The sequence below is a fragment of the Xenopus laevis genome, chromosome 3L (genome assembly GCF_017654675.1).
Source record: "Xenopus laevis strain J_2021 chromosome 3L, Xenopus_laevis_v10.1, whole genome shotgun sequence".
In the NCBI taxonomy this organism is placed as follows: domain Eukaryota; kingdom Metazoa; phylum Chordata; class Amphibia; order Anura; family Pipidae; genus Xenopus; species Xenopus laevis.
Window position 1 is genome coordinate 159,917,175 of NC_054375.1, and position 23,800 is coordinate 159,940,974.

The 23,800-nt window shown below is 44.5% G+C and overlaps 1 protein-coding gene and 1 long non-coding RNA gene across 3 annotated transcripts in view; one reads left to right on the forward strand and one right to left on the reverse strand.

Annotated features, from left to right (window-relative positions):
• Positions 1–14,125: 14,125 nt before the first annotated feature.
• On the forward strand, positions 14,126–16,648 carry LOC121401681. The gene is made up of 2 exons (XR_005966426.1): positions 14,126–15,677; positions 16,154–16,648. It is a non-coding gene; the product is annotated as an uncharacterized LOC121401681 (long non-coding RNA).
• A 2,537-nt stretch (positions 16,649–19,185) lies between these two features.
• nlgn2.L (neuroligin 2 L homeolog) overlaps positions 19,186–23,800 on the reverse strand; it is a 40,746-nt gene continuing 36,131 nt past the window's right edge. For both annotated transcript variants that reach the window (XM_041587415.1, XM_018253888.2), the window contains 4 exons: positions 22,641–22,790; positions 22,028–22,213; positions 20,874–21,663; positions 19,186–20,572 (listed from right to left, as the gene is read on the reverse strand). In XM_041587415.1, coding sequence (XP_041443349.1) covers positions 19,735–20,572; positions 20,874–21,663; positions 22,028–22,213; positions 22,641–22,790 — 1,964 coding nt within the window. In that variant the 3' untranslated portion in view covers positions 19,186–19,734. The remainder of the gene's footprint in view (positions 20,573–20,873; positions 21,664–22,027; positions 22,214–22,640; positions 22,791–23,800) is intronic.

Consider the following 23,800-nt stretch of genomic DNA (forward strand, 5'->3'; position numbering starts at 1 on the left):
TTAAGGGCCTCCTAGGGGTTCTCCAAGAAAAGGATAGTGTTGTCTGCGTACATCGCCACTGTCTCAGTAAGAGGTCTTATTTGCAACCCTTTAACCTCTATTGATTGTTTTATCAGGGATGCCAAGGGTTCCATTGCAATAGCAAACAATAGGGGTGATAGAGGGCAGCCCTGCCTGGTCCCCCTGAAAAGTGAGAATGGAGTAGAGACATTTTGGTTCGTCCTAATTGTAGCTTGTGGGTTCTTATAGATGGCCTTCACCCAGTTTCTGAAATTTGGCCCAGTACCCATAGATTCCATAATAGCCCATAGATACCTCCATTCGACAGAATCGAAGGCCTTCTCATTGTCTAATGCCACAATGACCCTGTGCCCTGAGTTGTTGTGAGGAGCAACTATATTAGTGAACAGCCGACAAATGTTAATGTCTGTCATTCTGCCCGTTATAAAGACAGTTTGATCTGGGGAAATCAACTTAGTGATATTCTGGTTAAGTCTGTGGGCAAGTATTTTTGGCAGAATTGATCAAAGGTATAGGCCTATAAGATGCGCATTTGAGCGGATCCTTTCCCAGTTTTAATATTAGAGTAATTATCGCTTCGGTCATGGTGTCTGGCAGATCTTCCCCCTTTATTACTTCATTTAGTAATGGGGCTAGAATGGGTATCATTGTGTCACCATGCTTTTGGTATATTTTGGGGGGGGCAGGCCATCTAATCATGGGGTGTTCCCTGTTGCTAAGGAAGCTATGGCTTCTTTTAATTCAATCTGTGTGATGGGTTCCTCTAAGAGAGCCCTATGGTCCATGTCCAACTTGGGTAGGGGTATGGTTTGTAGATAGGCCTGTACCTGTGGGCTAGTATGTGTCATGCCAGAAGAATACAATTCTGTGTAATACTCTTTAAACACTCTATTGTTTTATATTGGGTTAGTTATCAAGGAGTCATTGCTGTCCTTAACTGCTGCTATACTAGTTAATGGCATGAGTTCCCTGGATATCAGGGCCAGTATCTCACCATTTTTGTCACCAGTGGCCTTTTGGTATATCTGTGTTTTTTTGACCTGTTTAATTTGTTTAGTTTGTAGGGCTGTTTGAGTTGTGATCCAGTCCTGTCTTGTTTGTACAGTAGGGTTTTGGGTAAAAATATTTTCAGCCTGCAGGACTTGAGCCCCTAGTTTAGTTATCTCACGTTGAGTGTTTCTATTGTAGGACGTAATCGCCATGTTGTGTGTTGTGTTATACAGGGAAGTCGTTAGTGTGTCAGTCGGAGTCTCGTGTATTAGCCCAGGGGGAGTGTCGCTGACATGAGCCCGACAATTCTGTGTCTCCCTCGGGGATAAACTCACCTGCCGTCTATTATTTTGTGCCAACAACTCCCTGACTCTGCCGTTACCTGCAGCTCATTCCTATTCATTCTACTGCTGCTGCTGCGCTGTATAATTAGCCACGCAGTCTGCAGCAGCTCTTACACCTCAGCTTCATCATAGCGGCCCAACCAGAAGTGCAGGGAGTGAGGAGCAGCAGTGCAGAGAGTGAGTGAGGAGCAGTGAGTGAGGAGCAGCAGGGAGTGAGTGAGGAGCAGCAGTGCAGGGAGTGAGAAGCAGCAGGGAGCGAGTGAGTGAGGAGCAGTGAGTGAGGAGCTGCAGTGCAGGGAGTGAGTGAGGAGCAGCAGTGCAGGGAGTGAGGAGCAGCAGTGCAGAGAGTGAGTGGGGAGCAGTGAGTGAGGAGCAGCAGTGCAGGGAGTGAGTGAGGAGCAGTGAGTGAGGAGCAGCAGTGCAGGGAGTGAGTGATGTGCAGCATGTGGCTGTTATTATAGGTGAGATGTCACATTAGTGAGTGTCAGTTCCTGGGACAGGCAAGGGTATAAGTTCTGTGCAGGGCCCAGTATAATTGCTTCCAGCTCCCACAGGGTCATTTTGGTTTTGTGTAAAAATCACAGTTTATTCTCCAAAATTAAAAATGTGAGTATACAGGACTGGTGGCCCATAACACAGGCCTCCACTTTACACATGTCCTGGCCCCTCACTCAGAGGCTACAGACAACTGCACCCACTCATCTCATTAACCCTTCAACTCCAATCTCATTCACCTCCCCACATCCTATATATCACTTCATATACATCAGGGGTCCCCATCCTTTTTATACCCACGAGCCACATTCAAACATAAAGAGTTGGGGAGCACAACAAGCCTGCACTCAGTCCCTGGGGGGCCAAATAAGAGCTGTGATTGGCTCTTGGTCATTTCCATGTGGACTGACAGCCTATGGGAGCCTCTGGCAGTACAAATACTTGGTTTCCAACCAAAACTTCTCTCCAAGTCTGGAATTCAACTATAAACGACATGTTCCTCATGAGCCACTGATTGGGGATCTCCAATTTACATAGTTTCCTCCACATGAGGACAACAACCCAATTAAACCAAAATATTTCTCATGATTACAAGTTCAATAGAGACATGAAACCTCTCATTCACATAGTTTTCACCACATCTTGGGAACCACAGACACGGGTCGCCAGATATATGACCCCAATTAACAGACAATTAAAATATCTCTTAATTTAAAAAAATCTGCCCATGTCTGTAGCAACAAATAAAGTATCGGCAGCGTTTATACCTAGAGCTTCTTTATAGTTCCTCTGATAACTGAGCCTCAAGCTACATTCTCCCCATGTATTTCAACTGGATCAACTCCTGGAAACCTATGATACAGTCGTATGGAAAAGTTTGGGAGCCCCTCTCAGTCAGTCAAATGTGAAAAACTGGCTGTGCAAAAATGTGGATACCCTTGTAATGTTGCTAATTTGAATGCATGTAACTGATCAATACTGATTACTGGCAACACCAAATTGGTTGGATTAACTGGTTAAACCTTGAACTTCATAGGCAGGTGTGTCCAATCCTGAGAAAAGGTATTTAAGGTGACCAATTGCAAGTTGTGCTTCTGTTTGACTCTCCTCTGAAGAGTGACAGCATGGAATCCTCAAAGCAACTCTCAAAAGATCAGAAAACAAAGATTGTTCAGTATCAGGGTTTAGGGGAAGGCTACAAAAAGCATCTCAGAGGTTTATTAAACTGTCAGTTTCAACTGTAAGGAATGGAATGAGGAAATGGAAGGCCACAGGCACAGTTGCTGTAAAACCCAGGTCTGACAGGCCAAGAGAAATCCAGGAGCGACATATGCGGAGGATTGTGAGAATGTTCCAGACAAGCCAAAGATCATCTCCAAAGACCTGCAAGAAGATCTTGCTGCAGATGCAGGTGTATCTGTACATCGTTCTACAATTCAGCACAATTTGCACAAAGAACATGTGTATGGCAGGGGGATGAGAAGCCCTTTCTGCACTCACACAAACACACTCGCTTGTTCTATGGAAAAGATCATTTACACAACACACAGGCATTTGGGAACAAAGAGCTTTGGACTGAGGAGACACAAATTGACTTATTTGCTCATAACAAAAAGCGCTTTACATGGCGGAAGAAGAACACGACATTCCAAGAAAAACACCTACTACCGACTGTCACATTTGGTGGAGGTCCCATCATGCTGTGGGGCTGTGTGGCTAGTTCAGGGGCTGTGTGGCTAGTTCAGGGGCTGTGTGGCTAGTTCAGGGACTGTGTGACTAGTTCAGGGGCTGTGTGGCTAGTTCAGGGGCTGTGGGGCTAGTTCAGTGGCTGTGGGGCTAGTTCAGGGGCTGTGGGGCTAGTTCAGGGCTGTGGGGCTAGTTCAGGGGCTGTGTGGCTAGTTCAGGGGCTGTGTGGCTAGTTCAGGGGCTGTGTGGCTAGTTCAGGGGCTGTGTGGCTAGTTCAGGGGCTGTGGGGCTAGTTCAGGGGCTGTGTGGCTAGTTCAGGGACTACTGGGGCCCTTGTTAAAGTCGAGGGTCGGATGAATTCAACCCAATATGAACAAATTGTTCAGGATAATGTTCAAGCATCAGTCACAAAGTTGAAGTTCCGCTGCAGGGGTTGGATATTCCAACAAGACAATGACCCTAAACTCACTTGGAAATCTACAAAGACATTTATGCAGAGGGACAAGTACAATATTTTGGAGTCCCCCGACTTGAATATCATGGAAAATCTATGGGATGATTTGAAGCAGACTGTCCATGCTCGGCAGCCATCACATTTAACTGAACTGGAGAGATTTTGTATGGACAAATAGTCACAAATAGCCACATCCACAATCCAGACACTCATCAAAGGCTATAGGAGGCGTCTAGAGGCTGTTACATTTGTAACTAAGTATTGATAGAATATCACTGCTGAAATACTACTGTTTCCATAAGGCAAGTTATTTATCAAAAGGAAGTTGCTTTATTTTTTATGGCTTTTTCCTTAAAAGCCTGATCTTTTTTCGGATTTTTGCCTGAAAAGGTCGGATTTTCGGGCTAATTTCAGTGCAGACCACAGAAACTTCATAATAGGATAGGGACCTCTGCCACTGACTTATACACAAACTCGGCAGGTCTGAGATGGCGGATTTTCACATTCAGGCTTTTTGTTGCATCGGGCTTTAAAAAATCTCCAAAAATTCAAGTTTATTTAAACTTAAACCTTATACTCAGGGGTGGATGTGTCACGTCCCGTTCCTCATTGTTGTCGCTTGTCTGATGCATCTGGTTCTGACATTAAAAAAGATGATGGTGATGGAGAACGTGGCCTCCACAAACACTAGTTCCGCTTGTCGCAATCTCTGTTGGTCCACCATTTTGCTTAAACTCTGAATTCCATGTGAGCTCTGCCCAATATTCTGAGATCAGTGGACAAGAAAAGACAATTTTGTGTTTCCCCTACCCTCCTTCTTCCACTCCAGAAAGCTTAGTCCCTTCCCAACCATTAGCTCTGCCACCGGCCAAACCTCTGCTCCTTGGAAACCCTGCATAAAGAGTGAAGTGTCTGCTGGGGGGTGAAGCTTCTCCAAAGGAGAATTCTAGGTCCCTGTGCTGGAGAACATATTGTAAGGTCCCATGCTGTTCTTTTTGCTCTATGTTCCCAGGCAGGGGGCTCCCATTAATCTGCCAGAGAAGAAGACCCAGTTCCTATGTGCAGCCAATAGAACCAGGAGACATGGGCCAGGCTTGTCCTTAGGGAGCGAGTGCTGCTCATTGTACGTGTGAATAAGGACAGGAGTCAATACTTACTCACAGGGAGAAGCTCGGTATTTGGGAAACCCCGTCAGGAGCAGGAGAAGTGGCTCTTGGACATGGAGGTGAGGAGAACCTTGTTACTCCATTGAGCAGTCAGATTGGGGAGAGGAGGCCAGTTGGAACTGTATTTAGAGATTGTCGCAGAAGCAGCAGGGGGTAAGTACAGGGGTAAGTTGTTTCTGCAGGACAGGGACACTGGTTTTTGGATATGGGGCTACAGACTTGTCAGAACAGTGTAGAAGTAATTGGTTACTGTTTCCTACTGCGGGTCTGCTGCTTAGCACCTCTATATCTGTCCCACCGGATGTAAGTGCTGCTGTTACCCCGGCACCATTCCCTGTGGGGTAGATCCATTCCCAGTGGGGTAGATCCATTCCCAGTGGGGTAGATTGATTACCTGTGGGGTAGATCCATTCCCAGTGGGGTAAATCCATTCCCTGTGGGGTAGATCCATTACCTGTGGGGTAGATCCATTCCCAGTGGGTTAGATCCATTACCTGTGGGGTAGATCCATTCCCAGTGGGGTAGATTCATTACCTGTGGAGTAGATCCATTCCCTGTGGGGTAGATCCATTCCCAGTGGGGTAGATCCATTCCCTGTGGGGTAGATCCATTACCTGTGGGGTAGATCCATTCCCAGTGGGGTAGATCCATTACCTGTGGGGTAGATCCATTCCCAGTGGGGTAGATCCATTCCCAGTGGGGTAGATCCATTCCCAGTGGGGTAGATCCATTCCCTGTGGGGTAGATCCATTCCCTGTGGGGTAGATTGATTACCTGTGGGGTAGATCCATTCCCAGTGGGGTAGATCCATTACCTGTGGAGTAGATCCATTCCCAGTGGGGTAGATTGATTACCTGTGGAGTAGATCCATTCCCAGTGGGGTAGATCCATTGCCTGCAGGTTCTGCTCATTCTATTCCTGCTGTACAGATGGGCAGGTGAGCAGTGATGCAGAATCAGGGAAGGGCTCCATGATCAGAACAAGAGGCAGAGAATATGTAAGTAATGAGGAACCAGGGAGGGTTAATTGTTAAGCTCAAAGTATTGACACAAAAAGCACATCAGCTGCTGCAGCACCTCTTCTCCTTGTAACCCTTGCAGTACAGGGGAAATCCACTAGAGGGAGGCAGAAGTGAGAAGATGTTATTAGCTGAGTGCACAGGAGATCCATAGATTCCTATGAGTCGGTCACTCAATATTTCCTGGAAATCTCTGTTGCTCTATTGGACTTTTCCCTTTGGCTCCAGATGCTGAGGAACATTATATATTATTATTTATTGCTGGAGTAAATGAGAGTGGAGCACAGAGCTTCCCTATGTGTCTCCTATAGAATAATGTACTGCGCCCCGGCTGCTGCTGCCTCACTCCCCTAAAAACAATGGTTATTACTCTCACTGGCAAGTCTGTGCCTGGGACACTAAATGACCAAAGTATTTGGGGCCCAGTTGGTTGTTGTGCTGCCAGTGTCAGTACCAGGCTTGGCATATAGAGGGCGTTAGTCCTGCACTGCCTCAGTTTCACATTCTAGGGGCCCAGTCTGCAGAAAGGTACAAATAAATCCAAATTGCCCCAATGGAACTAAACTGGGATGAATGACTGGATATTGGGCAGCTTGGGAGAGAGCGAGGGGGAGTTTAATAGATTCAGATTAGAGTCGTGGGTCGGTACCACATCCTACTTACTGGGGTCATGGGTCAGACTGGTGTCAGTGCCCCTCCCATGCTATCAATCCTATTGGCTGCCTTCTACTGACTCCTCCCCACTCTCTCTATAGGGTCTGTCTGGCTAAAAGTACATGGACACCTTATAACTGCCCCATCACTTCTGGTTCCACTAGAGTTCGGCATGTGATCTAAGCCACAAGGCCTTTGGTGTTTGCTGTGCATGCTGGGAGTGCCGGGGGAAAGGAGGAAGTGACCTCTGTGTTCCTGTGAGCTCCACTGCTTCCTTCCTGTGGCTGCTGAGGTGAAGCTGGGGATTAGGGCTGCACATAACTGCGGTATAAAATCGCTGCGTCTCGTCTGTTGGGGATGTGTGGGAGGCTGGAGGATAAACACATTTATTACACTGCTCTACTAGATGCCTAAAGTTAACAGGGGCTGAATTTCACCGCTGCTGGGATATTGCATTTCCCTCACTGCTAATTAAGGGGGTGGAGCTAAGCAGGTTCATTTCCCCAAAATTTTCTTTCTTTAGTTTGAACCCTGAATAAGCGACAAGCTGCACAGCAAGAGGTTTGAAAGTAAAAAGGCACAATTGCACTTGGGACCAGACTATCGGGGCTGAGTGTGAGTGTGAGTGTGAGTGCTACAGATATGGGACACTGGGGGGGCAGTCAGTTGTGAGAGAGGCAGCGGGTTTTCAATCTAAGGGGACAACATGGGGCGAGGGGGGAAGCAAATGTGGCACTTTGGAGAGGGGTTTTTGCTTTCTACTGACAGTTGGACAAGTTTTATATAGACTCATGGGGGGGGTATCCACAAAGGGCCGATATTGAGACAAAATAAAAGTGGAGATAAAAGTGAATTAGTCTTTTAAACAGACACTTTTCAGATTTTCTCTGTCAAATGACATTTTTAAGACATTTTTTTTCTGAATTTGTCTCTAGCCCTTACTGTCAGTCAGACATCAGATTGGAATATTTGGGGGAGGGGGTTTATTTTACCTGGGAAAATTATACATCGTTTTTTTACAGAATAACCCGGGCTTTCTATATCTGCCAACATGTCTGTGTAATTCCACTTGTGTAACAAGATATAAGGGTCTAAATACAAAGAAATGCTACTTTGCACAATATAGGGGTCTGCATTTTATTAGCTCAGGTGTCTAAGTGCTGCTAAAACGAATACAATTTGTCTGGGAGGCTTTAGATAATATATTCACTCACATTGCTAATATTGTCTCACAAGTAAAATAACGTTCATATAAAACTGTATAAAATACACTTTTTTGTTTTGTTAATGAGACTTTTACACTATAGGGTTAGACACAAACTTGTGCCCGGACTATAAAATGCTGATCCCTATTAATGTGATAATAATTCCCCAATGGGGAAGAGGTGAGACATGAAGAACCAAAGCAAATTATCTTAGAATTGATCTGACACAAGTTATAATGAGCTTTACTCCATTTTTAAACTGTTTTACTTTCACAAAAACATGAAAAGTGGCAGTTGAGTGGGAATTTAGGCGGATTTCTGTTTGTGAATATGGAGAAAGTATTTTGACTTTTACTCCAAAAATGAATCCCCCCAATAGAGTAGGATTAGATGGACGTGGGTCTGTGACTAAGAACATTCATTTGGGCACTGATGTTGGGGATCAGGCTCACAGTCGGGGTTCAATTCACCTTCAGGGGTTCAATTGGTTTGAGGTCAGGTTCTTCCCATTTCAGCAAATCCATTCTGTGGGGTCCAGTGCATGGGGGGGACATTATTGTGCTGAAATGGGGTTGTGCCCCCCAAACTGTTCCACAAAGTAAGAATTTCCAAGAATGTCATTGTTTTCACTGGAACCACAAAGCCAAACTATAGAAAGAGCCCCGGGCCAGTACCAGCAGTGCTTGGAGATAGTGGTGAGTAGGTACTCGGCAGTAATATATAACGGCCCTGATGAAGGGACACACAGACGATGTGGCTTCTCATTGGCCGATATTCTCTGACAGTCCTATTCATGTATCATATGGGTATCAGCAGCCCTACTGTCATACCCCAGGGCTTATTATACTGTTACAGTCTCTATGGACCTGTAGCAAATGAAGGGTTAATTGCAGTAGGAGTGAATGTGGGTATCAGGGGCCCGGGGCCACACAGAGAGAAACATTGGGCTTGGGAATTAACCCTTGCTGCCTCTGCTTGTGTCTGAGCAGGGTGTGAGGTGGAAGATGCTGGCCTTCCTTGTTCCCATAGCAACAGGATGCTGCCTAGCAACTACAGCTGTTACCACAGCAACCAGAGACTGCACTGTGACACACACACAAACACCCTGACACTGGATTACGCACTCACACACTTTCACATCATATCACCAACACGTGAGCACGGAGGGGGTGCCAGACACAAGCATCATTTGTCTGCCGCTGTGGATGCTGGGAGTTGTAGTCTAATAACAGCCAGATGGCTGCAGCTTGCCCACATACTTTCTGATGAAAACATGTTCCCTTTCCTGGCAGCTTCACTCTCCCTCCCCAGCTCCTTCTGACCTTTACCCCTTTCCACTAATTAATATTCACCCCAATTAATATCTGTTTCTGCCTTATGAATGGAGGGTGGGGAAAGGAAATGAGATGTATGTAAATCAGCCTCATTAGTATTCATCCCACAATCCCTCAGGTTGAGAGCTGAACTAAACTGAAATATTCTCTCTCCCTGATCCTTTTCTCTAATCATTCTCTCTCTCTGCCTCCGCCCCCTCCTATTCCTCCTTCTCTCTCCTCTTCCCATATCCTTTCTGTCCATCTTTCCTTCTGCTTCCTTAGACCCCTCCATTCTAACCCACAAATCTATGTGCTTCTTCTGTGTTCAGTTTTCTGCAGTTTTCTTGGAGAACGGGTGATGGGGGACAATAGGGCAAGATGGAGACAAGAGAAGAAGATGGAGACAGTAGGACAAGATGGAGACAGTAGGACAAGATGGAGACAGTAGGGCAGGATGGAGAAAGTAGGACAAGATGGAGACAGTAGGGCAAGATAGAGACAGTACAACAAGATGGAGACAAGAGAAGAAGATGGAGACAGTAGGGCAAGATGGAGAAGTAGGACAAGATGAAGACAGTAGGACAAGATGCAGACAAGAGAAGACGGAGACAGTAGGACAAGATGGAGACAAGAGAAGGTGGAGACAGTAGGACAAGAGGGAGACAGTAGGGCAAGATAGGGACAGTATAACAAGATGGAGACAGTAGGACAAGATGGAGCTAAGAGAAGAAGATGGAGACAGTAGGACAAGATGGAGACAATAGGGCAAGATGGAGAAGTAGGACAAGATGGAGACAAGAGAAGAAGATGGAGACAGCAGGGCAAGATGGAGACAGTAGGACAAGATGGAGACAAGAGAAGAAGATGGATATAGTAGGACAAGATGGAGACAAGAGAAGAAGATGGAGACAGTTGGGCAAGATGAGGACACTAAGACAAGATGTAGACCATGGGACATCTCAACTCTGCCCCCAAATCAGTTAGTATGTTGTCTATAGAGCAGACAGGCAGGAGCTATTGCTACTGCTAAGTTGTCACGGAGCCCCCGGAACACAATGCTGTGCAGCCAGTAGCCTCTTGCTGTGCCCCCGGTGCATGAGTTATGGGGGAGCAGGAGAAGATTGCATTGAATGTGCGGAACATTCTGGTTACCTGCGGCCGCCTGCTGATTAAATTGATTTTCTTTTTTTGGTTTGAGTGAGCCGCGTCCGTGGGAGGAGATTGTATTGTTTGTGTAGCTGTGAGGATAGGTGGGGACATTATCTCCAGACCCCCCTCATTCTATAAATCCCACTCATGTTTCCCCCAGTCTGAGAATCACACTCCCAAGTGTCGCCCAGGGAAGTCTGACTGTAGCTTAGGGTATTGCCTCCCACCCCCCAAAAAGGTCACGTAAAGTCATTCCCAGCTGCTGTCAGGTGATCCCTGGCCAATTACTTGCAGGTCACCCGATGGGACATGGACATTTTGAAGTATTTTTGCCTGGAAATTTGACAAACTTCTCTAGTGAGAAACTTTGAGTATTGAGGTGAGGGGTGCTGTTTTTATAGGGTGGCACCGAAAAATAATCAAAACTGCCAAGTGCATCTTGGTTTGAAAAGGAAAGAGGGGCAGTGAGAGGGGCATCATGTTGTCTAGGAATTGCAGCACCAGGACTCTGTATTAGGGAGGAATTATTAGTGGAGCTAAAGATAAAAGTCATATAATGACCTCTTGTACAAAATACACTTCCTCTGAACTTTAGGGGGCACATTTACTAAGCTCAAGTGAAGGATTCGAAGTCAAAAAACTTTCGATTTCAACGTTTTTTTTGGGTACTTCGACCATCCAATAGGCTACTACGACTTAGATTCGAACGATTCAAACGAAAAATCATTTGACTGTTTGACCATTCGATAGTCGAAGTACTGTCTCTTTAAAAAAAACTTTGACTACGTACTTCGGCAGTTTAAACCTACCGAGGTACAATGTTTGCCTATGGGGACCTTCCCCATCACTTTTCTAAGGTTCTTTTGATCGAAGAAAAATCCTTCGATTGATGGATTAAAATCCTTCGAATCATTCGATTCGAAGGTTTTCATCGTTCGTCGTCATAGGATTTGCGGTAAATCCTACGAATTCGATATTCGAATTCGTAGGATTTTACCACGAGGGTCGAAATCGAGGGTTTATTAACCCTTGATATTCAACCCTTAGTAAATGTGCCCCTAGGAGTCTTTTGAAGGAACCTTTCCCGACCTTCCACTTGAACCACAACAAGACTTGCCTTATGTTCTACCCATAACGTGAACACCCAGTGAATCCTTGGCAAAGTGAAGGGAAAAGAGGAAGAGAATGAACACAGCCAAAAGGGACTCCATAAGAACAATCATGGACTTGCTGTCGAGAAGGCGGAATACCGAAATATATGCCAACACATACTGGAAGAGATCACTTATATGGAAAGGCAAGTTGGGATTGGTTACACTGGAGAAGAGACAGTTAAGGGGATATGATCACTATATATAAATATATAAGGGGGATATGATCACTATATATAAATATATAAGGGGATATGATCACTATATATAAATATATAAGGGGGATATGATCACTATATATAAATATATAAGGGATATGATCACTATATATAAATATATAAGGGATATGATCACTATATATAAATATATAAGGGGATATGATCACTATATATAAATATATAAGGGGATATGATCACTATATATAAATATATAAGAGGGATATGATCACTATATATAATATATAAGGGGATATAATCACTATATATAAATATATAAGAGTGATATGATCACTATATATAAATAATATAAGGGGGATATGATCACTATATATAATATATAAGAGGGATATGATCACTATATATAAATATATAAGGGGATATGATCACTATATATAAATATATAAGGGGATATGATTACTATATATAAATATATAAGGGGGATATGATCACTATATATAAATATATAAGAGGGATATGATCACTATATATAAATATATAAGGGGATATGATCACTATATATAAATATATAAGAGGGATATGATCACTATGTATAAATATATAAGGGGGATATGATCACTATATATAAATATATAAGAGGATATGATCACTGTATATAAATATTTAAGGGGATATGATCACTATATATAAATATATAAGGGGATATGATCACTATATATAAATATATAAGGGGATATGATCACTATATATAAATATATAAGGGGGATATAATCACTATATATAAATATATAAGGGGATATGATCACTATATATAAATATATAAGGGGGATATGATCACTATATATAAATATATAAGGGGATATGATCACTATATATAAATATATAAGGGGATATGATCACTATATATAAATATATAAGGGGTATATGATCACTATATATAAATATATAAGGGGATATGATCACTATATATAAATATAAGGGGGGACAGTAATGAAATAGAGAAAGTACAGAGAAGAGCGACTAAGCTGATAAAGGGAATGGTGAGTAAGAATGGGTTTAGCGGGGACAGTGATATTATTTGAATATATTGAATATAATAGTACATCAGAATGAAAGGAAGGATATTTTATATAATGAGCAAGAGCAGCAGCACTGGAGGGTGGGGGCATGTACAATAATCAGCTTATTGCGCAATTAGTTGCAGGCTGCTAACAACTTAAATGGAGCATCTAATTATTCTTGATTTAATATTCAGCTTCTTTTGTGCCATCGCATCCAGAGAATTCTGCTGATGAGCTGTGAAATGTCAGGCTGCACAAACAGAAAGATTATTGATTGCAAGCTCTTGCTCATTTAAACCCAACCATAACCCCAATTAATTTGAGGAAAGGAGGTTCCATGTTAAGGAGGGAAAAGGGATGTTACAGGGAAAGCTGTGGGATTGTGGGAAGATACATTGGCCAGGTACAATGAAAAGTCAAGAAGGAATTTTTGCCTCAGTTGATCGATTAGAATTTTGGCAGATTTTACTTACAGACCAATGTAACACTTTCCCATTAAAGCTACAAATCAGTCCAGACCATATAATGGGCCCCCCTTTTGCCCATCCCTGCCCTCATCTCTTCTGAACTCTTCTCTGTCCATTTCTGCCCTTGTCTCCTCTGAACTCTTCTCTGTCCATTTCTGCCCTCATCTCTTCTGAACTCTTCTCTGTCCATCTCTGCCCTCATCTCTTCTGAACTCTTCTCTGTCCATCTCTGCCCTCATCTCTTCTGAACTCTTCTCTGTCCATTTCTGCCCTTGTCTCCTCTGAACTCTTCTCTGTCCATTTCTGCCCTCGTCTCTTCTGAACTCTTCTCTGTCCATTTCTGCCCTCATCTCTTCTGAACTCTTCTCTGTCCATTTCTGCCCTCATCTCTTTGAACTCTTCTCTGTCCATTTCTGTCCTTGTCTCTTCTGAACTCTTCTCTGTCCATTTCTGCCCTCGTCTCTTCTGAACTCTTCGCTGTCCATTTCTGTCCTTGTCTCTTCTGAACTCTTCTCTGTCCATCTCTGCCCTCATCTCTTTGTCCATTTCTGTCCTTGTCTCTTCTGAACTCTTCTCTGTCCATTTCTGCCCTCATCTCTTCTGAACTCTTCTCTGTCCATTTCTGCCCTCATCTCTTCTGAACTCTTCTCTGTCCATTTCTGCCCTCATGTCTTCTGAACTCTTCTCTGTCCATTTCTGCCCTCGTCTCTTCTGAACTCTTCTCTGTCCATTTCTGTCCTTGTCTCTTCTGAACTCTTCTCTGTCCATTTCTGTCCTTGTCTCTTCTGAACTCTTCTCTGTCCATCTCTGCCCTCATCTCTTTGAACTCTCCTCTGTCCATTTCTGTCCTTGTCTCTTCTGAACTCTTCTCTGTCCATTTCTGCCCTCATCTCTTCTGAACTCTTCTCTGTCCATTTCTGCCCTTATCTCTTCTGAACTCTTCTCTGTCCATCTCTGCCCTCATCTCTTTGAACTCTTCTCTGTCCATTTCTGTCCTTGTCTCTTCTGAACTCTTCTCTGTCCATCTCTGCCCTCATCTCTTTGAACTCTTCTCTGTCCATTTCTGTCCTTGTCTCTTCTGAACTCTTCTCTGTCCATCTCTGCCCTCATCTCTTTGAACTCTTCTCTGTCCATTTCTGCCCTTGTCTCTTCTGAACTCTTCTCTGTCCATTTCTGCCCTCATCTCTTCTGAACTCTTCTCTGTCCATTTCTGCCCTTATCTCTTCTGAACTCTTCTCTGTCCATCTCTGCCCTCATCTCTTTGAACTCTCCTCTGTCCATTTCTGTCCTTGTCTCTTCTGAACTCTTCTCTGTCCATTTCTGCCCTCATCTCTTCTGAACTCTTCTCTGTCCATTTCTGCCCTTATCTCTTCTGAACTCTTCTCTGTCCATCTCTGCCCTCATCTCTTTGAACTCTTCTCTGTCCATTTCTGTCCTTGTCTCTTCTGAACTCTTCTCTGTCCATCTCTGCCCTTGTCTCTTCTGAACTCTTCTCTGTCCATCTCTGTCCTTATCTCTTCTGAACTCTTCTCTGTCCATTTCTGCCCTCATCTCTTCTGAACTCTTCTCTGTCCATTTCTGCCCTCGTCTCTTCTGAACTCTTCTCTGTCCATTTCTGCCCTCATCTCTTCTGAACTCTTCTCTGTCCATTTCTGCCCTCATCTCTTCTGAACTCTTCTCTGTCCATTTCTGCCCTCATGTCTTCTGAACTCTTCTCTGTCCATTTCTGCCCTCGTCTCTTCTGAACTCTTCTCTGTCCATCTCTGCCCTCATCTCTTTGAACTCTTCTCTGTCCATTTCTGTCCTTGTCTCTTCTGAACTCTTCTCTGTCCATCTCTGCCCTCATCTCTTTGAACTCTTCTCTGTCCATTTCTGTCCTTGTCTCTTCTGAACTCTTCTCTGTCCATCTCTGCCCTCATCTCTTTGAACTCTTCTCTGTCCATTTCTGTCCTTGTCTCTTCTGAACTCTTCTCTGTCCATTTCTGCCCTCATCTCTTCTGAACTCTTCTCTGTCCATCTCTGCCCTCATCTCTTTGAACTCTTCTCTGTCCATTTCTGTCCTTGTCTCTTCTGAACTCTTCTCTGTCCATCTCTGCCCTTGTCTCTTCTGAACTCTTCTCTGTCCATCTCTGTCCTTATCTCTTCTGAACTCTTCTCTGTCCATTTCTGCCCTCATCTCTTCTGAACTCTACTCTGTTCATGTTTCATCTGCTTCTCTATTGCCCTTATCTCTTCTAACAATGTCTCTGCAGGAGGCTGAGGTGGATCATACAGCACTAGGGACTGGAGCTGCTGTACCGCTCACCATAGAGATATTTTGAGAGGTAAGTGAGCTCCCTGTCCAAGCATCACAACTAGAGGTTTATTGCATTACATGTGCATGGCTGTGTAACCCCCTGTGCAAGGGTTTTATGTGCAGCTGTAAGACATATGGGCCAGTGGTGCTGATGTGCAACCGCTGGAAGTAAATGACCACAGATGTGACACTTTCCATTCTGGAATGAACCAATACACACACAGACACACACATACACACACCTACACACACATACACACACCTACACACACCTACACACACATACACACAAATACACACACCTACACACACATACACACACATACACACCAGTACACACACATACACACCAATACAAACACATACACACACATACACACCAATACATTGTGCAGGGAGTGCTTCTAAAGAGTGCACCCCACTGTCTGAATAGAGGTGTCCCACTTTCCAGCTTCCTAAACTCACTTTATTAATTAATCAGGGTTGTTATTCCCTCTCTTGCAGACCCCCCCCCCCAAGGATGGAAACAGTCTATCTACATTCCTTATGTTGTTTTCCAGAGGGAAAAGCCACCTGGATCTCTTGGATCTCGTTGTTCTTGGAATGATGGCTCCAATGAGTGTCACCAATAAGCAAACTAATACTCACTAGGGCAGGCTCCATCTGTGCCTCCTCATTGTGTATGTGCTCCTCACCTCCCCCTCTGTCTGGGCAGGGTACATTCTTTACCAAACCAATAACTCAACTGCAAGCGTGTCATCAAAATCTTTATTTTTATTTCAGTCCAAGATCCCAAATCAGAATGAAATTAAAGAAAAAAAGTGCCAGTATTTATCCAATTTAGTGCTGAGCCCAGAGGGCAATAAGGCTCTGCCTGCAGCTCCCGTTTGTGAAACTATATACACATAGCAACAAACATGGGTGTATATATTCCTGAAAACATGTCTAAACCTGTTTATAAAATCTGTTAACCAGTGAATAAATTGATTTTTATCATAATACAGCAGTGGCACTTACCTCATGTGGGAAATACTGAGTTTTGTAAAGTTCAGGGTCACTTTGATATCCCATCTGAGAGATAAGTGACTCACAATATATAGGGACCCTGTGTGTGAGACACTCTCTTATCCCATCAGAGAGAGGGGTCACTGACTCAAAATGACTCAACAATATGTTAGTTACTCTGAGGTTACCCTTTAATATGACAATTGCCCTAACTCAATGTAGGGTCTGCAACATAACTGTAGTGTCATCCCAGTCCATAACGGAAGAAAGGGGTTTAACTGTGTGCTTCTTAATTCCTAAACCTTTATAAAAGCCAAGGAGTCAGAATGACAAGTAACATGTGCGAGGGCTTGGGGGAAAAGAAAGAGAGAAGGAAATTTAAGAATGGAAATTAAGACAGGAGAGAAGTGAGAGACACAAGCAAAGTTAGAGATTGAAACTGAGACTGGAGAAGAGTCCTGGATGGAAACAGAGTCAGGAGGAGAGCGAGGAACTGGTATCAAGACTGGAGGATGGAGTGGAGTGATGGAGTAACTATGGTGGAATGAATAAAGGGGACTGGAACAAAGACTATAGGAGAGTTGTAGAATATGAAGCAGGAGGAAAGTGATAGATATGAGGAGTGTGGGACTGGAACCAAGACTGGAGAAGAGCGATAGAATGGAGGAGGATCTGCAATTTAGACTGTAGGAAAGTGATGGACAAATATGGAGGCAAAATGAGAGCAGGGGACTGGAACCAACTGTAGGAGAGTGATGGACAAAAACATTCGAAATAAGACTCAATCTGGAGGAAAGTGTTGGACAGAAACTAAAGCAGAAGGTGAATGGGGAAGAGTAAAGTTAAGATTATAAAGACAGGAGGATTGTGACGGGAAGAAACTAAGACTAGAGAACGTGAGGGGCAGGAATTGAGCCAGGGGGAAAGTGAGGAATGAATGGAGAGAAACCTGGTCATGAAAATAGTAATGGATAGAGGGTGAGGAATGGGAAGAATAGAAGCTGAGCTGGGGGTAAGTGAAAGCAACTAACATGGGGTGGGGGGTATTAGGCATTGGAAGTCAGACGGGAGAAGAGATGGGAAAAAAACCCAAAATGAGAATAAAGTACAAGAATGATCAATAGAAAGAAGACAGAATGAAATTAAGGAAGAGAAACGTAGGAAATCAGAAGTATAGAGACAGTGAGTGAGCAATTTGTCAGGCAATTCATTTGTTATAGAAACGGAGGAATTGGGATGCACCACACTGTTTTGTGATTCGGCCAAATTCTGAACTCTTCATGAAAGATTCGGCCAAATCCAGAATCTGAACCCAAAATTGTATATGATTTTGAACAAAGCTCTACTGAGAAATGACTATAAGGGTTCAGCCTGCAGCTCCCATATGTCAGTATATATATATATATTTATACACAGACAAGGCCGGATTTGTGGAGAGGCCACCAAGGCCCAGGCCTAGGGCGGCAGGATTTTAGGGGGCGACATGTTGCCCAACCACCCCCACATTGGTTCAGAAACACTGGGGAGGCCCAGGAGATGATATTGTTTTTAAGATTTCCATTGCTCTGGTCCCGATGATGAAAATGTGATTGAATAAAAGGGAGGGGACGGGGCGAGGAACGACAGTGTGTCTAGGGGGCCTGCTATGTAAATCCGTGCACAGAGAAACAAACATGGATGTAAAAATTCCCAGTTCAGATACAGGAGATTTAAATTAAAACTAATGCACAAGAAGGAAGAGACAGCAAATGAGACAGGAGGGAACATGAGAGAGAAAAAATAAAAGGGGTACAACCTGAGACTTTATGAAAGAAACAAGAGACAAATAATGGGGGACATAAAGTGGCAAAAATAATTGTTGGTTATATTGAACTATTTTTGTTTCCAGCTACTTTCACTGTGTCTTTTGTGACTTATATGAAATGAAGGAAATTGAGAGAGGGGGAAAGTGAGGAGAAGAAGGGGACACAGATGAGGAGTGAGGGGAAAGAGTATAGTGGCAGATATAGTGGAAGAGTAAGGGGGGATGATTGAGAGAATGGGGGTAAGCAATATGAAAAGGGCAGAATGATGGGAGGGAAAGCCATAGAGTAGAAGGGGAAGTAAGTAAATAGGGGGTTATGGATTGGCATGGAAGTGAAGAGAAGGGAAAAGAGGTGGAAGCCCAAGGACCAAAGAAATGGGAAAGGGGAGATTTGGGATGTAAGAAAGACAAGGAGGTGTGGGAAATGTCTTAACCCATCTCTCTCTCTCTCTCTGATATTTTGGCACAGCTCCCCTTCCCCTGTTTTAATAGAGGGGCATGAGGAATTTATGGCAGTGAAAAGGCAAAGAACCTATGTGCATTGACCCACATCATTTACATCCACGTGGGCTAAACCTGGCAGAGAGGTGGCAGGGAATCATTGGCACTGTGTGTTGGGGTGTATTTCATTTGGCCTGTCATGCATTCCCCCCAAATACATTCACTGATTCTTCTTGCTCTTTGTGACAGGGGACACCGCCCTATCTTGTAATAGTACCCAGAATCCTTTCTACTTAACAAAAACTGTTTGGGAGCTGTACAGTTGTCTTGGACTCAGTGGGCACGGGGGCATGTAACCCTGAACCCAATGTTACCTTTTATCAAATAAACACTCTTCATGAATAAAAATAAAGCAGTAGAAGTGAGTCTGTGGAGGCTTCAGCCTAATCAATAAGGCTTCTTCTCCTCCTTATACTGCCCACCCCTTTCTGTAAAGAGAATTAGGGGTGATATGTGTTTCATCCCATTCCTGCTTTCCTTAACATAACTGCCCCTTCAGTTATTTATTTGGAGCCACGTGAATGGGGGAGAAGATTCCAAAAGGCTGAGTTCCTTCGGTACAGAGTAGTTTATAAAGTGTGAAAGTGAAGATTTGGAGGGGTAAGTTAAAGGCAGTGGCAGTTCCATTCCTACCCCTCGCTCAGACCAAATCTTCAGTCTGTCCACATCCCCTATCAAAGCAGATCCAGATGTATGAGCATTGATAGCCCATGTCGCAGTCCATAAGAAAAGGGCATAGGTGAAACATGGGTAGAGGAGAAGATGTCTGCCACCCCTATACTCTTGTGGTGGAGTGCGGGTGGGGAAGGGTATTGTTGTGGGCGGTGGTTGGAAAGGTGTTAAATGGATGTAATGAGGGGAGACCAGAGATGGTGCTCGGTGCCATAACAGATGTGGGAGGTGGAGGTGGAAGAGGGGCATCCTCAGGAGCCCTTCTAAGTGCCAGGGTGTAGTCAGGAGGACAAGCCGGACGTAATATATCATGTGGCCTCAGTGGCTCAAGGTCAGGGGCACCACCAGCCCTCTTGATCTGCAAAGACATAAGCTCTTCCTCTGGACCATGATGTGCTAGATCATTGCCAGGGCCACCTCCTCTCCCTGGACTATGTCTTCTCTGTCTCATCTCATGGCGTCTGTCCCTCTTGTAGTAAAGAGCAGCAAAAGCTAAGATGTTGAGAAACAGGAGCGAGGCACCCACTGCCACTGTCACACTCAGCTCTGTGGAGTAATCCCTTGAATCTCCTGGGAAGGGAGAATGCCTTGGACGATTGTCCATGTCCTCATCAATTTCCATATCTGGAGGAAGGGTGGCAGGTGGTCGGCGTGTGGTACTCCCACTGCTTGCTCCTCCAGGTACCCTGCGGGTCCCACCTGGTGGTTGCCTGGTGGTGGTGGAGGTGTGGAGACCTGTATTGAGTTCATGTAGATGGGGGACCAACTCTAGCCAGAAGGCCACCTTATTGGCACGATAGTTGTCCTTCACACGAGGTTTGAGGCCAATGTGTAGATACTGTTTCTCTTTGGGGTTGAACTTTGTCCACACAACTTCCTCAAAGCGATTGGGCTTTGTGTGAATAAACTTGGTGTCCTGAGGGACAGGCTGGTTGGGATCACTGTGAAGAACACAAGAGAAAAAAGAAACGTTAACATCAAGAGCACAGACCTGAGGTCAAGGATGAAGAAGTAAAATAGATTAAATATATAAAAGACTATTGTAGGGTGAAGTTTTACAGTATTTCTCATCAAAATAATGTAAGAAAAGTTTAACTCGAGGACACAGACACACAATTCAATATAAATTCATGGATAAACATGAAACAAAGCATATGTACCTATTTAAAAAGAAACGAAATAAAAGACAGTGGCTACACGGGGAGAACTCTATCACAACTATTCCTAATATTTTCTACCCACCCTGTCTTTGCAAAGTTTGTCCAGTAGGTCATGACCACAGCACTCAGCATGACATCGTTCTTGGAGAAGTTGCATGGGAACAGATCTGTTGCTCCAACCATAGGCACCCCAAAGACGTAGGGCACCTCATCACCATGAGCAGCCTCTCCCCATTCTGGCCTCCCTTCAGCCTGGCAACGATGGTAAAATGCATAAAAATACACCGGTGACTCATACTCTGCATGGAACTTGGCAGTAGCAATGGCTGGTGCCACCCATTGGTGATCTGTGAATAGAGCCAGCAGAGTCTTTCTCCTCATGTCTCCATTGTCTCGATCTGCCCAGTCTGTGTACATAAACTTGATAGTCTCTCTCAGAACATCTTTCCCCTCTGCAAAGCCATAAAGGTTGTCCACAAAGTTGGACACTGTGAAGTCAAAGTAACTGTTAGAAATACCATCCTCACTCTCCAAGGTGTCCTCCACAAACTTCAAACCCTCGCCTTGGTTTACTCCCATCAAGATGTCATAGTTGAGAAACTCTCCCTGTTCCATTAAAATCTCAGGATCGTCTGGCACTACATCACCATCAACCACAGGCCCGAATGCGATGTGATACCGTGCAGGTTGGATGTCTTGGTCAACCAATTCTCTGTAAGGCTTCCTCCTTAAGCACATCACCATCTCAGAGTTTTCTCGGTAATCACAACCTACTTTAGCAGCCAAAAGCCGAGTGTATTTTAGTGGCTCGTAGTTGACAGACCAACTGGAAATGGCAGTTCCGCTCTGTGCTATGGCCTTCTGGAAGAGACCTGTGGATGGAGGAGACGATATTCAGTATTAAAGGAATGTAAAGAAGTCAAAGGTTATTCAAGGTTGGGGCAATTGAATGGATTTATTTTGGCTGGATATTATGCAGTTTGCTGCCCATCAAGTCAATGAATAGAGTCACTATGGAAGTGCATCGCCAATGCTGGGACAGGTACAGAGATTTGCATTTTGGTTGTTGAACTGCATTGTGGTGGCAAAGTGCCTCATGCACCAATCCCCATGTCATTTGAAAGGACTTACCTAATGTGTACGTTCGATATGCTGAACAGGGTTTAATTTATTGCCGAACTGTATTGCATTTACTCTCTATTGGCACTTTTATATTTTATACAGTATTGTTTTTACCTTCGGAGTGATGGGAGAGAATGAGCAAGCTGACACAAGAAGCACCTGCTCCTGATCCAAAGATGGTAATTCTTTCTGGGTCACCGCCAAAATGGCCAATATTTTCTTCCAGCCACCGCAAGGCCTGGATTTGGTCTAACAGGCCATAATTCCCTTTGGCTGCTGGGTCTCCTGTGCTCATAAATCCTGAAATGAGAGGCAGCTCTGGTGTAGAACATCATAGGGAACAGATCATCACCACCAGCAAGAATTCAATCTATTGCTACAGGCTCTATGGATAAAAAGTCCTAAGACTGATATTGGAACCTTCACAGTAGCCATCCCTGAATTCCTCCCTCAGTCTCTTCAGAAATAAACTCAAAGTCTACCTCATGGGGCCCTCACATAACCTTCAACTGGGAACTGGTCACCTACCGTAACCTTGTGTAAGCTCTGCGGGGCAGGGGCTTCCGTCCTCTTGTCTCTGACATTTAACTTTAATGCAACTGCACTTTGTATTTACTATTGCATTGACTCCAGTTAGTTCTATGACTGTATTGTTCTGCTGTACAGTGCTGGCTACACGTTTCACTATACACACACACACACTGTATAATCTTTTTTAAGGACCTACCCAGTACTCCCAGTCTGTAGTTTACAGTGACCACAATGACGTTGCCATAAGCAGCAAGAACACTGCCATCGAACATATTCCCAGTTCCGTCCATATAGGATCCCCCATGGATAAACATCATAACAGGTTTCTTGCCGCTGTCTCGGATATCTAAAGGGGAGAGAAGAGCTGAGAGGGTGAGAAGCTGAGACGAATAAAGAGACGCAAAGGGCTTGGGCAATAACTGCAGCCCCTCACTAGGCACTACCTGAAGAGCATTGATCCATTGCTTGTGTCCCAACAAAGAGCCACAGCACCCTGAGGATCATATCACAAATGGTACCAGCACCCTGCACAAGATCACTCCTTCTAATCATCCAGAACCTGAATGCATTCATTAGTAATTCAATCTTTATCAATATACTGCCATTTTAATTTGGACTCTAATGCAGTTCTTTGCATTTTCTCAGAATCAGTTAATCTATATCTGTATTGTATTCAACCACTCCATATTCTTCATTTCGATCCTCCTTTCCTGACATCTCATTCTGTTCCCTTCATCTTCCTGTCTGTTTCCTCCGTCTTCCCATCTGCTTCCAGTTCCTTCCACTGCCCCACTTGTTTCCTGTTTCCTCAATCTTCCCATCTGTTTCCTGTTCCCTCAACTTTCCCATCTGTTTCCTGTTCCTTCCACATGGCAGTGGGCACACTATGGGTTAATCCCCCCTGCCTCGTGATTGGACAGGTTTTCCTCAATAAAAACTTACTTCCGCCCCCTGGCCGCCATCTTTTTTCCTCCTGTCGCTCCCCCCTGATGTCCAGCAGACTGCCTCTCTCCTGCTGAAGCTCCTGAGCCGAGGTTTTTTTTATCCTTGTGTGAGCTCTCGGAGAAGCCGACGGGCTTATGGCCAAATTGTGCCCCCGGTGCGGTCAGACGCAATGCCGTGTAAATGGCGCATGCGCAATAAGACACCGTTGCTTCCACAGCCAACATGGCGACGGACGCCAGCGTTTTTTTTGCAGGAGCGCGACCGCATGGACGCGGACGCTGACGCACGCTCGATATTGACGCCAAGGCGCGAAAACGAGCGGAAATGACGCACGGAAGCAGATTGGCGCGAAAAATTTAAATTCTGGGCGCCATTTCCCCCTCAAGCTGCCAGACTGGTAAGACAACTGTT